This window comes from Sapajus apella, unplaced genomic scaffold, assembly GCF_009761245.1.
Source record: "Sapajus apella isolate SASKATOON/1434 unplaced genomic scaffold, GSC_monkey_1.0 scaffold23, whole genome shotgun sequence".
Taxonomy (NCBI): Eukaryota; Metazoa; Chordata; class Mammalia; order Primates; family Cebidae; genus Sapajus; species Sapajus apella.
The window spans coordinates 14,698,929-14,715,735 of NW_022436963.1; the positions used below are offsets into that span (position 1 = coordinate 14,698,929).

The following is a 16,807-nucleotide window of genomic DNA, read 5'->3' on the forward strand; positions in this document are numbered from 1 at the left end:
AGAATTCATCATCAGAAAATTCAGGATTTGAAAACACTGTTAGAAGATCAATAACATGTGCTGTTTGCATCACATTATTGCCTCAGTTTAGTAACTGTAGACTACTTAAATATCCCCAAATTGGGGAAATACTAAAATAAATTATTGTATGTTCACTGTATGAATCATGGAATAGCTATTAGAAGCATGATTTACAATACGAATATGACTAGGTCAATTGTATGCATGCATGTTTTATCAATTATTTGCTGTGTAATAAACTATATAAAACTCAATGCTTAAAACAATAGGCATTTGTTATTGTTCAGTTGTCTATGGGAAAACAAGTGGTTCTGCTGATGAGCTGAACCTGTCTGGGTGTCAGCATTTGCATCAGCCAGATACTGACTGGTGTAGGTTAGGACGGCCTTGCTGACATGTCTAGTGGTCAGCTGGCTATTGGTTGGAGCAACGGGATGACTAGGTCATGTATCTCTTCAGTGTCATCCAGCAGGCTAGCCCAGGCTTATTCACAGTATGGCCTGGAAAAGTTCCAACAGAGTGGGGCCTGCAAGGCACCTTGAGACCTATGCTCAGAATGTGCACGATTTCACTTCTGCCATATTCTGTTGGCCACAGAAAGAGATGAGGTGACTCCAGATTCAAGGAGTGAGAAAACCAACTGTATTTCTTGTGTAAGAAAGGCCACAAAGTCACATAGAATGAATGTGGACACAGGAAAAGGAATAATAGGGTCATTTTGTTCAATCAGTATGCTAAACACATGAATAAGAACTGGAAGGCATATGGAAAATGCAGACAGCTGATGTGTTGACAAGTTAGGGCTGTGAAACATTTTTCTTTTTTCTTTGTATCTTTATTATGTCAAATAGGTGGTTATAATCCTATTGGTGTAACAATGATTGAGAGTAAAAAATAGTAAGCAGAGCCATAGCAAGCATAAGATCAACAACTATATTACTCACTATGCTGAAAGGATTGTATCAATAATTTGCATATTATAAACAATATAGCCTTCTCTGTAATTCATGTAGGTAGGTAACAATGGAAAGAGCCTCAAATTACTAAAGTTAGATAGGTCTCCAAAATATATCCAATGGCTGTGGGTCTCAAGTGGAATTTTGCTGCGAGAAACCCAATTGTTCTTAGCACTTCTGCTCGCGCTGCATGTCACCAGGACTGGTACCATTCCAGAGCTGCAGCACTTTAGCAATCTTTAGAACCCCTAAGGAACAATTCTTCCTTAATAGACATGATTTCTGATAGTCAAAGTTTTGTCATTTAAGAACCAAACTTTTAGGTTGTTCTAAAAAATTGTAACTGTTTTAAATAGAAATTATTAGTTAAATGTATAACTTGTTCACATCCTTGTGTTTTAAAATAGAGTTGATGGAAAACATTTTAACAGTTTTTTGACAACATTGTTCTTTGCCAGTATGCAGTGACAACCTCAGAACCTGTGGAGCAGAGCAGGGTTTCTTTGCCCTTACATAAAATATTCTGAGAATGCCATGCTTTCAAGCTCTTCTTTATGCCCCTTCCTTGTTTTTGTGCTCTCTCTCGTTCCCATGGGGCTCTAAGTGTGCCTTCTTCTGACAGTTTGTTCCGTTTTACTTGGCTTCTTCTAACATGCTGTCAACTTAGAAAAAATAACCTTATTAGGAGTATTTGTCAAGAAAGAGGAATTAGGCTCTGGGTAAGGACCAGGGAGCCTCTCATCTGAGCAAGGTACATGACCATTAGTGTATGGAAGGCTTGGTGACATATCCTTTGTCTGATTTTTTTTTCCTTGGTTCTTGCTTCTATCTAAACATAGACAAGAGCCAGGTTGTTGGGAATCTGAAGCTTTGGCACGTTGCCAGATGTGAGGGAGGTACAGATATGCATGACCTGGGTGAATACATAAAATGCATCCAATGTGGGCTAATTGTACTTTAGGACATTAAACATTCTATAACCTTATTTTGTCAAAGGTCGGTTTTTCAAATAAAGACTTTTTCAAAGCATTAACATCTTTATATTTTATTTTAGGGTTCAAGTGAGTTTGTTCATTCCACAGTTTCATTCATTCACCCCTACACTGAGAATACACACACATACACACAACCTTATCCTCATGGAAATTGTGTTCTTGTTTGGAAGACAGAAATAGATGTATATAATTATGAAGTCTTAAGACAAATAACATAACTGAGACAGATCACCCACTGTGGAAGGACAGAAGGCAGAGGAAGAAAAGCACCTCCTAGACTTTGCATCCCTGCAAAATGTCCTTGATAATATCCAACTAACAGATATTTTGCTGAGTATTTATTAAGACACAGGGTCAGGCCATGTGTACTCAAAAAAGTTTATTACATAGAAGATGTGGAAGGCAATCTAAACTAACAGAAAATACAACACTGTGCTATCTGAGAGACCCAGCTTTGAAGCTTATTTTCATGACTTATTTATTGGATTTTTGTTTAGCTCCGTTTTTTTTTTTTTTTTTTCTTTCTGAAGAATGGGGCTAACTTCTACTTTGCAGTGCCATTGGGAGAATAAAATGACACAAGTAAAGTGCCACACACAGTAGCCAGGAGAGTAAGTGTTCCATGAATGTCAGCTTCTTTACTCTTTTCCTCTTCACAGAGGGGCTGACAACTGAGCTGGGTTTCGACGGATGAGTAGGAGTTCACAAACCTAATCACAAATCCCCCATAGGGAAAGTGGCCTTTTAGCGCAGTGAGATATGGACATTTGCTTCTAAAACTGGAAGATGATTTGTGATGCTGTTGTTCCCAGGGCAGCGGAACCAACAACACTTCTCTATTTCTTTATCTGTGTTTAATAATGTTGGCTCATTAACTGGTGACACCTCACTAATAAGAGACATTTGATCTCTCGTTTAAATCTAATAGGGATGTGGAATTTACCCTGATAATGAAGGACAGAGAAGAAAACACTAGAAATCAATAACATTGAATGACCTTACAGAATTTCGAAAATGTGCAAGGGGGATTTAAATCTTTCTTCCAAAATCATGTGACCAGGGTTTGAAGTTAAATCAAGTGGAACTCATAAGAAACTTGAAATCTCATTATTTAGATTAGGTCTGTCCACTCATTCAATGGGTATTTGTTTATCACGTCTCTCTTGCAAAATACTGAGTTAAGAGCCAAACATGAAGATGGCTAACGATGACACAGAAGGAAAAAAGGGTTATACATGAGAAAAAACTAAAAAGGATGGAAGTGGTAATTTATCTGGTCTTTTGAAGGAAAAGTAGAGTCATGGTTGGCCGAAGAGAGAAACAAAACATTCTGTATGGAGAGAACAGCATAAACCAAGGGCAGAGGCTTGAAAGCACATGGCTGCAGAGAAAAGCGTGGACTGTTACACAAATCCTCAAGCCCATTAAAAACAAAACCAACAAGCAAAAGGAAAGAAAATCACTGAGAAGTACAGCCAGAACCAACATAATCTTTCCTTGGAGCCCTCATAAAAAAAGTCATAGTTTCCCTCTTCTTTTTTTTTCTTCCCTGTTTGTGACTTAGACCTTTCCAAAGTACCTGTATGTATGCACTGCAGCTGGCTCCGTTAAGGCCACACACGCCTTCAGCATTCCCTCTGTAGGCCAATTCTCTCTTCCTGAGGGCTTCAGGCTGTGAAGAGGGATAGGCCAGCAATGCAGGGAATTTGATGTTTGCAGGAGCCAATCGGAGAAGGGAGTTGGAGAATAAATGCACCAGCTTCCTACACCGGCTATAATACCTCTGAAACATTTTCACACTGTCTTCCAGAGCACCCCAGTGAGGTAGCCCCAGCTGCCTACCACAGGCACCTGCTCATGAATGCATTCTTTATCAGCTCTCTTCATTTCCCTGTCTCAATTCCCTACTCTCTTTTCCGGAATCATCTCCCAAATAAACTACTTACATTTATGTCCTTGTCTCTCAGGAGGAATTCTTGGGGAGCGGCAACCCCAAGACAGCATTGCTTAAGCCTCCTGGTGGTACACAGGGCAGCAGTGTTGATGAACTGACATGGAAAAGCTTAGGGATGGTTTGAGGTAAGCCAGCAGAATCCAAGCTGATTCTAAGAAATGGGTGAGGAGTATTTCCATGTGCTTTTGAACTTTGATTTTTTTTTAAATTTAGTTGTGTCTTTAGGAAAGTTAAGTAAGTTAATTCCTATGAATTGCTTAGAAAAGGGCCTGGCACATGCATTTCAACATTGCCATTGCTTTTAGATTAGCCCCTCCTCTTGTTTTGGTGTGTGGCAGTATGCTCCCTGAAAGAGGCAGACCCAGACGAGAAAGAGGTAGGAAAAGGAGAGACGGGCTCCAGGCCTCACTGACCATGTTTCCACACCATGGAGCCGATGTCTGCAGCTAGCTTCTCTCACCTTTGATGAGACTCCCCTTCCTACTCAGAGCTTGTGTTGAGCATGGAACTCACCTTGTATGACAAGTTATGGTGGCCTTCTTTTTTTTTTTTTTTTTTTTTTTTGAGACGGAGTTTTGCTCTTGTTACCCAGGCTGGAGTGCAATGGCGCAATCTCGGCTCACCGCAACCTCCGCCTCCTGGGTTCAGGCAATTCTCCTGCCTCAGCCTCCTGAGTAGCTGGGATTACAGGCATGTGCCACCATGCCCAGCTAATTTTTTGTAGTTTTAGTAGAGACGGGGTTTCACCATGTTGACCAGGATGGTCTTGATCTCTTGACCTCGTGATCCACCCGCCTCGGCCTCCCAAAGTGCTGGGATTACAGGCTTGAGCCACTGCGCCCGGCCATGGTGGCCTTCTTGATGATTATTTCATGTAATCATTGGCTTCAGGTGCTGTAGAAAGATTCCCTTTGGGAAAAGGGAACTGGGGGAATTGCTAATTCCAGATTTCTAAATACCCTACCCTCCTGGCTTCTGGTTCAGGAGGTCTGGGTTTGGAACTGATGATCCATGTTTTTTAATGAGCTGCCCAGGTGATTCTGATGGGCAGCCAAGTTTGAGAACCACATTGCTATGTGGCTTTGGTCCCGAGCATACATATCACAGAGCATTGTGTGTTATAACTGAAAGGGTGGAAGTGTTTTCTGGACAGAGTCAGGGCTGACTTCCCTTGTATTATAACTAATGTCAGAACAAGTAGTGTTACAGCCCCTTACAGGGAGTTTTTGTCTCCTCATTTTCAGCGAAATGAGAGGAAAAGTGTTGCTCCTAGAGTTGAGATAAGTGACATTCTGGAAATATCAGACTGTCCTGTTCTTCAGACTGACTCTCTTAATTTGTATCATTTCAAGACTTGGGGATGGTGTAAGAAGGAACTAACATTTTAAGGAAGACATTGGTAAGACATTCTATGTTAAAAATAGAGGCACAGCTGAAGAAAGAAAACTGGTTTTTCTCTGTGTGAGAAGGAACAACTCACATGGCATTTTGGACTGTTCTAAACAGGCCTGCAGTAATACATAATCAACTACTGGAGGAAAGATAGTTTTGTCTTGTATTTATGGAGGGGAGCACTGAACACAGAAACTAAGAATAACTGTACTTAGTACTGCATGTTTCACTTCTCAAAGTAGTTTCACGTGAGCTGCTTCATGGTGGCTTCACCACTGCCCCATGAGATACCAGGCTGTAGCACCTTCCCTTGTAGCCCTGAATCTGAGGGTTTGGGAAGACATAAATTAGAAATATAAGAAGCCTCACCCAGATAGGAGGGATTTTGTGGTTAATAAAATTGTAGAAATTTTGCCGGCCAAATGGATTACCCTCATACCACAGGGATGCAGAAACACCTCTGGCATAAGACATACTCATCAAAAGAGAGAGGTTTTTACAAATATTTCATAAGCACTCCAATTAAAATAATGCCCCAGATCCCTTTAGACCAACTCTATTCCTTTGCTGCAGGGCCTGGTCACCATGCACATGCCTAAGACTGGGGTGGGGCAGGAGCGGGGAGCAGAATGCTTTCAGATGGAATCCTAATCAAGCAGCTCATGACTAGACTCTTCGGAGCTCCATGAAAACACTCAAATATTATACACTCTACATTTCATAAACTACATGTGGAGAAACAGACTTTTCATCTCTTTCCTATACACATCTTATTTTGTTAAGAGCTGTAATTTGGTCTAGGTTCGGGAGGCATATTGGCTTAACGGGGTTGTGTGTGTGTGTGTGTGTGTGTGTGTGTGTGTGTGTGTGTGTGTGTTGGAGGGGGAGCGGGACGGGGCAGTATTTAGCTCAGTTTTTTGAGATGGAAAGAAAAACCAGAAAGCCATTTTGTAAGTGTTTGATTCTGAAATCTATCTCGCCTGTAGCCTCAGCAGAGAGAATACGTTTCACTTGTGTCATTTTAATTGCCATCAGCCTCAGCTGCATATTATTTATAGAACTCAGCATTGTTATTCCCATTTTACAGGCAAATAAATGGAAGTTTGGAAAGGCTAAGAGAGTCTCATCAATACACACAGTTGGCAATGACACGCTTCCTCCATGGGGAAATGATCAGTGAAAAAGTCACATACCCTTGATCGAATTTACTATTCATTTGTCAGTGTACTGGCCAAGATTATTGAAAATTGTTTCCATGTTTTTCTTCTTTCACTCTTATTACAGTACTAACAAGATTCTTATAAAAACTGGACCTCAGGGATTCTTTCTGTTATAAAGCCTTAATCCTTAATCATAGCAACAACTATTCATCTTCTGTTTCCACACCAGGCTTTAAGAAATGTGTGTTAGGAACAGCCAAACTCCTAAGCCATCAATTTGCTGATAGAGCTCTCCCTGCTATAAAAAATAATAGAAGGAAAACAGATATATCTCTGCTGTTTTTGATGAGAATTATGAAAATAAGCCTAAGAAAAGTCATTTATTTTCTCTTCTTTAATAATAAGACTTATTTAGTCCCTACTACAAACAATGTAATATTGTGTGCTATACAAGACTGCAGGAAGAGTGAAGCTACTGTGCAGTAGTTTATGATGGGACCATTTTTAATCCCCTGAACCAGAAGAGTAGATGCAATCACCAGAAATTATGCAACTGAAATACAACATTGTTTTAAGCTCCAAACAACTGTCAGAGAGGAAATGCCCATCTGCCCACCTTGTGTATGCTAAAGATGCACACATTAGTAAGACTGGGTAATGTGGAGATTTATAACCTGGGCTTCGGAAACAGACAACCTAGGTTCAAGCCTTTGTTCAAATACTATCTAGGCAGACTCTGGCAACTTACTGAATCACACTAAACCTTATCATTCTCATTTGTAAAATGATGATAACGATAGATTCTAGTAGATAGGGTTGAATGATAATCAGATAACATAATGCATGAACAGTGCTTAGGCTAATACCCAGAAATAAATATTAGCATCATTATTGGAATCAGAAAGTTTCATGTTAGGAAATCATAATTGCCAAATTTCTGCATTACATCACTGGTTCTCCACAGTTTTTCATTTAAGATCAAAATGTTCTGTTCAGTCATGAAAACTGGGATATAGAGAAAACAGTGGAGTGGGTTGGTTGAAGAAGAGAAGGGATGTGGAACCCTCGTTCCTTTGGCTGCCCCCAGCACACCCTCCCATCTCCATTGTGGGCCCTGGAGCATCTCTATGGAATTCCTGGCATTCAGCTTAAAAGCTAAGCTATTAAAGATTATGCTTATAATTGCATTGCAGGCTGAGATGATTTGGTTATTTGAATGTACTATCTATATTCTCGCATATACACAAATTACATCAAAATATTTGATGGTTCTATTTTATATTTTGAACATTGAAAGCCTAGACCAATACGTTCATCTACTTACCTTTGTAATTAAGAAATATGTCATAGTAATTCAGCATTATGTATTCAATCATATAACAATGTGTATTCAGCATTATTTATATACCAGGCCTGTAGGTTCCTGGCTTGCACAGTAACTCAGAAAGATTCTAAGTTCCTTTCAGCAGGGACCATGTTTACTTTTTCACTACTGTATCCACAGAGTTTAGCATGTGCCTGGCATATAACACACATGCCATAAACAATTGCAGAACTGAAAATTTTAGGCAAATGGATGGTTGCCCTTTCACTTTAGAAGATTAACAAAGTTTTCATGGATTTGAGAATTGTTTCGATTGAGGACATGAGCCCCCAGGTGGATTTTAGCTGTGATACGTAAAGCCTGAGTCGCCTTGTCTCCTGTGTCAGAGTCTTTTTGGGATAGTAAGGGAGTTTCTAAAGGGACTCAGCCCCTCCATTGGCTTGCAATTTTCATTAGGACAGAAATAAAAGCAGAGGGGTTAATCAACACTTAATAGATCTGTAATTACTGCCTGAGATCCAGGGCCTATTGATGGATGTCCAGGAATCCATGGACAGCCCTCCAGCAAGCATCAAAAACAAGCAACTCTTCATGGACCTGATTGATAGGCTGAGCGGACTGACCAGTGTACCCTGAATACTCAGAAATGCCGGTAGTCAAAACCATTTTCAACAAATCTTTCTTTGCTTCAAGCTATGTGTCTCAATGTCATTTCCATACTCCCTAGCGGTGAAAGACTGTTAAATCTTTCTCAACAGGATATGGGCGTTCCTTTCCTTTTTTTTCTTTCTTTTTTCTTTTTTGAGACTGAGTCTTGCTCTGTCACCTAGGCTGAAGTGCAGTGGCACTATCTCAGCTTACTGTAACTTCTGCCTCCTGGGTTCAAGCAATTCTCCTGCCTTATCCTCCTGAGTAGTTGGGATTACAGGCACCCGCCACTACGCCAGGCTAATTTTTATATTTTTAGTAGAGACAGGGCTTCACCATGTTAGTCAGGCTGGTCTCAAACTCCTGACCTCAAGTGTTCAGCCTGCCTCAGCATCCCAGAGTGCTGGGATTACAGGCATGAGCCACCATGCCCGACCCCTTTTCTTTCTAAAACATGAACAGCTCTTTCCTCTAGAGACAAAATGAAAGAGCATGTATATCATCTTTTTCAAACAAATAAGCTGGCAAAGGGTATCACTCTCATCCTTACTACTGTTAGATATTAAATGCTTGGTATGCACTTAACACCTTGTATGCATTAGTTTACAAGCACCCAATTTTATCGATTAGGGCAAGTGACAAGACCACGTAAGCAGTAATAGAGCTGGAATGAGAATCCATCTGTTTATGTTAGTCAGGCTTCAGGCAGGAGATAGCTGGCACACTCAGAGTGACTGAAGGTAGTTTTTTGAAGGGGCAAATTGAAAAGAGGTGAACAGAGTTTAAGTAAAAACGAAAAGGGAAGGAAGAAAGAGAAAGGGAGAAAGAAAGAAGAAAGAAAAGAAAGAAGAAGGAAAGAAAGAGAAAGAAAGAAAAGAAAAGAAAGATAAGCTGTATGGATGGAGAAGGTCACTTCATAGCACCTGTGGCCTTCGCTAGAGAAACATAGCCAACTTAAAGACTCATTGGGGGGACTAAGGGAATAAATACCCAGACCTCAGACTCCTCTCACCCTCTAATTTCCTGGCAGTACTTCTTATTGTTAGCACCTCCCATTAGGATGCCTCAGAGAAAGGGAGCTCATTGATGGGGTCCATTAGTTCAGCCTGCTGGAACACAAAGTAGGCAGGAAAGTGGCTCTAGAGGAACAAACAAAGGCTCTCTAGCACAATGTCTGCCTAAAGGGGAGCATGCTTAACCATATATATTCCATCTCTCAAATAATTCCATTTATCCCTCATTCAGCAAACAATCATTGCTTGGCCACTCTGTGCTGGGCACTTTGCTTTGGGCTGAGGATGCAGAAATAAGTAGGTTATTGTGTCCTTGAAGAGCTTAGACTCATGGTCTTCAGAAAATACTCCTTGAACATTTTTTTACTTGCTTTTTTAACTACCATTTTCTCTCCTTTTATCTCCCAAGCATGGCTACATTTCCACCCAAATACCCTAATTTTTCTCAATCTTGTTCCACTGTATTCCTTAGCTTTTCTTGCATCCACAAACGTTTGCCTATACTCTCAGCTTCAGTGTAGAATTTTTTAAATACAATTATGTTTTACTGTTATATAGATGAGTGCTTGCTATGTTCCCTAGGCTGGTCTCGAACTCCCAGCCTTGCCCCTTTATGCTGCAGGACTGCAGGCCTGAGCCATGGAACCTCCCAGCTTCAGTGTAGAATTCTTTCAGACAGACTTGAACCCTATGAGGAAAGCTAATGATCTAATAAATGTTCATGTTCAAGTGATATTAGTATTATTTTATCTCAGTATTTGGGAAAAAAAAAATAGAGATGGTGTTGGAGAAAACAACTTTCTCTTACAAGGAAATAAAAGATAAGAGGCCTAGAAAGTTCTGCCCTGACTCTATATACCTGCTTACATCAGAATAAATTGCATTTTACCCATGCTAGGAGCTGTGCTCAGTCAGAGAAAGGAAGGCACCATTAAAGATTTCAAAGTTGTTCCATAAGTGAATTGAATGTAAGTGCTCTCACTGCTATAGCTTGAAAGCACTGAAATTGTTTCTGAAGCAAAATGGAAGAGGCTTGACTAACTCTCTTGGTCATTTATTAGTATGACCAAAGTAGCCTTATCTTTGATTACCTCCTTTCTCCCACTGCCACGAAGAAATCCTCTGGCTCTGGAATTTTCCTCTCAGTGTTTGCTAAATGCTTAGAAAGCTAGGCCTCCCACTGGCCAGCAGGCAGGCCTGAAAGGACCCCTTTTGAGAGGCCAGATGTTTAGAAATGGAAGCTATAAGGGAAAGGAACTGTTGAATTTACCAGAAGGTGTGTCCACCCAAAGGGGAGAGAAGCTTTTCTGTTCTGAGAAAAAAATTTCTTTTGAAGTTGTCTGAAGGCCATTGCTCAACTGAAAGATCACAGTTGAAGCTCTGACCATATTAGAAATTAGCATTGCTAATGAGGTTTTCAGAGAATCACAGATTATTTTAATCTACTTAACCTTCTCCATAAATACTTGACTTGGAAAACACTGCAGTTCTATTTTTAATAATCTAATAATGGATAAATGTTATTTTAAAGGCAGTAGCAACAATGTGAATATCATTTTTCAAACAAGAACCATCAAATAATGGCATTTTGCTTTATTTTTGTCAGTTCCAATTCTGTGATACAGAGTGGTAGCCGATTGTGCTGTCTGATAAATTGGAAGGTTAGGGCAGTCTAAGTGGCTAGCTGACAAGATTATTTCTCTAATGACAAATATATGGGCAAGTATCCAAAAATTAACTGCTCTATGTGGGCCTAGGTGAACGAGAGCCCAAGCTTCTAAAAAAAAAAAACAAAAACTGATCAGTATGGTTTACAAAAGGAGCTTTCCACCATCTTTGACATAGTTCCCAATTAAATCAATATGATGCTGAAATTTGCAACCCTTCCAGAACGTTCTTTGAATGAAGAGGTTAAAAATAATCTGTATCTGCTGTTATAAATCAATCAATTGCCCTTGTTCATCTGTTCTGCTTTTCAAGGCTAAATTCCTTTGAAAAAGTTAGGTTTCTTTACAACCATCTCAAACCTAAAATGTTCTCATGTTGATTCATTTATTTCATCATTCATTGATTTATCCACCAAATATTTATTGAACACCTCCTATGTGTTAGCTACTCTCTGAAATACCGAGGATATGGTGTTAAGCAAAACAAACAAGTTTCCTGGTTTTGTGGACGTCTTAGTAAATGGAGATAGTAAATTGCCTGAACAAATAAGAAGGTATCAGGCAATAAAAGTGCAAAAATAAAACAAAAGAGTGACTGGAAAAAGTGAAAGATGTTTTTAAGTTAGGTGGTTGGGGAAGAAAGACCCTCTAAGGAACAGAAAGTAGAACTAACAATTGAGTGACAAAGGAAGAGAGGGCAGGAAAAATCTGAGGAAAGGATGTTCCAGGCAGAAGGAATAGCTAGTGCAAAGGCATAGAAGGTGGATGTGGCTGAAGAGTAGGGAAGGAGAGGGTTGGAATTAAATAAAACAAAGAGATGAGATGTAGATTGCATGATGCTTTAAAGGCATGGGAAAAGGTTTGGGTTTTACTTACTATAAGCCTATTGGACAACTATTGAAGTATTTTTCTCAGATTTGTGATATAATCTAATTTATGCTTTAAATGGCTCAACATGGATAATAGAGAGATTTCTAGGGGGAAGAGTGAAAGCAGCGAGACCTAGAGAGAGCCTGTTGCCATGGTCCACAAAAGAGAAGACGGAGGGGTGGTTGCAGAGAAGACTTAGAGAATGTTAATGCTCTGTCTGGAAAAATATGAAGCAGGCAGAGCTAATCCAACCAGCAGATTAGAATCTGCCTATTAGCCTTAGAACCTTATCTCGTAAAAGTTGACCCAGAAAGCCCTTCAGAGATAATTCATTAGAAATCCTTCATTTTAAACATGGAAAAACAGAGATGCAGACAAATTTCAGGACACACCCAGGGTCACAAAGCAAACCGCTACCAAACCCAAGACTAAGCCTCACACCTCCTATCTTCCCAAGTCTTAAATAATGTGCCCAAGCCCATACAGAACCCAGTAGGGCCTAAGTGTGGATCTCATGGGCTTGGTAGACCCTCTTCTACACCAGCAGGTTCCAATCTCTGGTGCAAATCTGCATACTGGGGTCAGCTAAGAAGTTACTGCAGGGTCCATGCATCCAAATGTGTATTTGTCATCCCCTGTACACTGAATAAATAAAACTATAAGTGCCATCATGTGGCATCCAAAGCAGAGTGGTTAACAGCTTAGACAATGGCATACAATTAGGCTCAAGTCTTAGCTTTACTAGGTATTGACTATATACTTTCAGATAAGTTGCTTCACTCTTTGAGTCGTGGTTTTTTCACCTATATTCTGAATAAAAATTATAACTCATAGTTTTGTAAGGCTTAAATAAGATGATATACCAAAAACACCCACTTAGAATAGTACCTGGAACAGAGTAAATATTCACGAAATGTTCACTATTATTCTGTAGAAGACAGAACTTTTTTCCTTTTACTTGCAATGGGGGTCTTAATATCTCACTGGCTTCCCTGAGAAACTGCCACCTCTTCAATCATATTCTAACTGCTCCTTATCAGCCACCTCTTCAATCCTACTTTAGCTTTGCCCCTTATCAGCCACCTGGAGGAACTGTGGCCTTCAGCACAGGAACACTATTCTTTCAGTCAATCCCTCATTTATTTATTCTGTAAATGTTTACTGAGTGCTCACTTAAATGCCTGGTGATTCAAAGACTTTTTTTTCCCCCTGCTTCAGATGTGTTCACTTGCTTAATTTGCTCCCCTTAGTAACTGCTCTCTTTGAAGTGCAGTGATTTGTCAATAAGCAGGTGAAGAGTGGCCACAGGGGAGTAGGGAGGAAAAGGTTCCTATGAGAATTTCAAAGGGGTCACAAGGCATATACAGTTTGAAGAGTTGGTAAGCACCCCGAAAGCGCAAGTGTCGGGGAACAAGCCAATCAGAGGAGACAGCAGAGAAAGGGAGCTGGACTCTGGGTCCAGTCTGCAGGTGTGTATTGTGGGTGAAAGCACTGCCTTGCCCATTGTTCATTTCTTCCCACTCACAGCTCTGTGAGGCATTAGTGTGGCCATTTTACAGAGGGCAAACTAAGGCTCAGACCCAGGTCACACGACTAGTAAGTGAGGGATCAGAACTAGAACCCAAGTTGCCTGACTCCTCATTATGGTTTTTTGGTTGGTTTGTTTGATCCCCCAACCTCCCCCTACCCACCAAGTTGTTACTGTGTGTATAAGAAAAGGGAGTAAGAGAGAGATGATGGTGGTGGCTATGTTATGGTAGTGATAGTGTTTGTGTGTGTGTGTGTGTGTGTGTGTGCGCGTGCGCGCGTGCGTGTGTGCGTGCATGAGAGAGAGAAAGAAGGGGAGAGAAAGAGATACAAAGAGACAGAAATAGTAAGGAAAGAGAGAGAGCAACAGAGAGAGAAACCTCAAAAAAGACTTCAGACAGATTCCAAATTAACAACAAATTAATACCTGTAAAAAATGTGGCCAGCCTATGTGCATTTCAGTTGAATCATCACCAACTGTACAAAAGATAAAGCAGAGACGTCTCAGCCAACCGAACAATATTCCTGCACTGAGTGGAGACCTGAAGTAGGGGCGGGAGGGAGAGGTAGTCAGGTTTCCTCTCCCTGTGCTGTGTTATCTGCCTTGGGGAGAGATTGTCCTCAGGATGCCAGTGTGAGGAGAACATGTCACCTGTGGCAGCCTCTCCAGGAATTTGCTACAAATGCCCCCAACACATACTGCCTCAGGGTGCCATGATTTCGGCCCTTGGAAGTGGTTGAGCTCAACTCCTTCCTACAGAGGTTTATTTGCAGAAAAAAGCAGATCCATATCGCACTTAAGCCTCTGAATCCATTTTAATTTTGAGATTTTGCAGGAGATGGCTTTAAGAAACACTCCTGTGACGAGTGAGCAACCAAGTTGTAGTCTGTCCCTTCTACAGCTGCCAGAGCCTGAAAAGCCTGTCTTCCAGTACATCACCTTAATGATTATTTATGGGCATTGTATGAATTTCCCAAATGGGGATTATGCATAAAAGCCATGCATTTACATAAAAATGAAGTCAATTTTTTTTAACAAACATATCAATGTTTACTTAATCTATGCAAATCTATTCATAAGATTTTATAAAACCACCACTTTTCCCCATACCCCTAACACACAAAATCCTGGCTTTTAAAAAATCTCCTAGTTTGTTTCTAAGCACTGTGCTTGCGGGAGGAGGGGGCTGGCAGAGTAAAGGGGAGATGGTGCCTCTGTTGGTGATGCAGCCTGCTAGTGCAAAGCAGTTCTGCACTTCCAGTTGTGAGCCAAGAGCCAAGTGTGGGAGCTCACCATGGTGGCAGCCACCTCCCCACCAAGCAGGCAGCGTTCACCAGAGGGGAGTATCAGGTTCCTGTACTCAGCTGTGGGTTGTCACCGTCTAATAATATGACCGTTTTGCCATCTCTCTGCAAATGAGGCTGAAGCTGCTATCTGATTGGTATAACATCTCACTTTCCCTCTGCATTGATTTTCTTCTTCTCCTCCTTTGCTTCATAAAAAGAGGGACAAGTGGCTGGTGCTGTGGACAGAGAAGCTTTATTTTTAGTATGAGACAACCTCTATTTTCTTTCAGGAGAGGGAAGTTGGATTATCAATTCTTTTGTAAATGTGTATGGTGATATTTGCTCCGGTAAGTTTATAGCTATCTTGATTTACAGCTGGCTGTGGGGATATGTGTGTGCATGTATGTGTCTCCACAGGCACACTTGGATTCTACACTTTTCTTTCCAAATATCATTTTTGAAATCTTTAATGATACTATCTCTTTTCTTCACTTTGCTTCCTTGTAATTTGTATGTTTAAACCAAACAGGCTGTGTTGATGGTGAAATGCTTACCTTAGCTGTTTAAGTATGTGCTGGGTTTCTTTAAACTATTTAAGCAAACTTATGTTTGCTTTATAAAAATGTAATGTCATTCTACCCTACCCCCCCTTGGAGTGTTTAATATCCTAAGTGCATTCGTTGTGCTGCAACCTGCTTACCATGTTAATTAAAGTTTCTTCGTCAGTGTCAGGGTGAGAATTACTTAAACTCCATATGCAGCTACAAAATATTATATGTTGGGTTGAAAGGTGGTAGCTTTATAAGGTCTTATCCCAGTATGTAGAATGAATGAAATTCCTCTACGATTGGATGCATGCACGTTTAAAAGACCTGAATTTAGAAAAAGTATTCAGATCATTAAATGAAGTCCTAGCATGCCATGAAAAGCTGTAATCACAAGTGGCTGTTGCTTCTCTTTCGTCTTTCTTTGCACTGTGTATTTCTGCCACCATCTGTCGGATGCCCAGTCCAGGCTCCTCTGTTTCTATATGTGAAGCTAATCAGGAGAAAAGTTGCTGTTATTAAATTCAACGACTGCAAAATGTCCAGTCACCGTTACCAGAAATGATTTTTAAATGCATCACCTGGTTAACTGCGTTCTTTTTGTTCAGAGAGTAAAAGATGGTCTGAATTCTTTGTTGCTAATTCAGAAGTCTGGGGAAGTCTTTTAATATAATTATTCTAGACAGGGATGAGAAGATGATTAAATAATTGCTTTAATGGAAACAAACTGATGCTTTAATCTTCTCTTTTTGTTACACAATCAACAAATCTGCAGTCTTTTTCATGGTAAAATGAGCTAGAGAATAGATTTGTGATGAAAGTTAAAGGCACCGTGGCATGTGAAGCAAGAGAGGTCTGAATATACATTTTTCAGAGATTTCAAGAGTAAAATTGGGAATATCATGCAGGCTTAGGGCTTGTAGGCATACATTTTTTTCAAAATAGCAATTTTTCAGATTTTGAAGTAGTCTTAAGGCAGCTCAGATTGCCTGTCTGAGAGTGCACTAACCTTCATATATACTCCCTTTTGGAAGTGCCACAACTCACACACCGTGTGTACACTCTAACGAAGCCACTTGTTTCGACATACAGACTGAATTTTGATCAATCTAACTCAGCCTCAAAAATAGACTAATCCCCCAAACCCACTCAAATTATTATATTGCCTTGTTACTGGTCCCAATAAGCATGTGCCTAACATCAGCCTTAGACAACATAAACCTTAGCTAGAGCCAAGTGTATCTTAGCAGATAATTTGCTGAAAAAAAAGAAACAAAACTTTTATCCTTGGGCTGTTGCCAATTACTGCTAAGTAAACTCACCAGCATGGAGCATCACCTCTTCCCTTCCCCAACACACATCCAATCCTTCAACATCCCTTAATATTTTATATAATCATTCTCCTTTCATGGCTGTAACAGGTGGTATATAAAGTCCTTTGCGTAGAC

General features: G+C 40.3%; 1 protein-coding gene across 2 annotated transcripts in view; it reads left to right on the forward strand.

Moving 5' to 3' along the window:
- The window catches only part of SYNPR (synaptoporin), a 342,577-nt gene that overhangs the window by 146,263 nt on the left and 179,507 nt on the right, over nucleotides 1–16,807 (forward strand). Inside the window, exon 1 of one of the 2 annotated variants that reach the window (XM_032290376.1) lies at nucleotides 14,764–15,161. The exons of the other annotated variant lie outside the window; for it this stretch is intronic. Within the exon in view, the coding sequence (XP_032146267.1) occupies nucleotides 15,138–15,161 (24 nt within the window). The 5' untranslated portion in view covers nucleotides 14,764–15,137. Of the gene's footprint in view, nucleotides 1–14,763; nucleotides 15,162–16,807 lie in introns of those variants that run through there. 2 annotated transcript variants of the gene reach the window in all.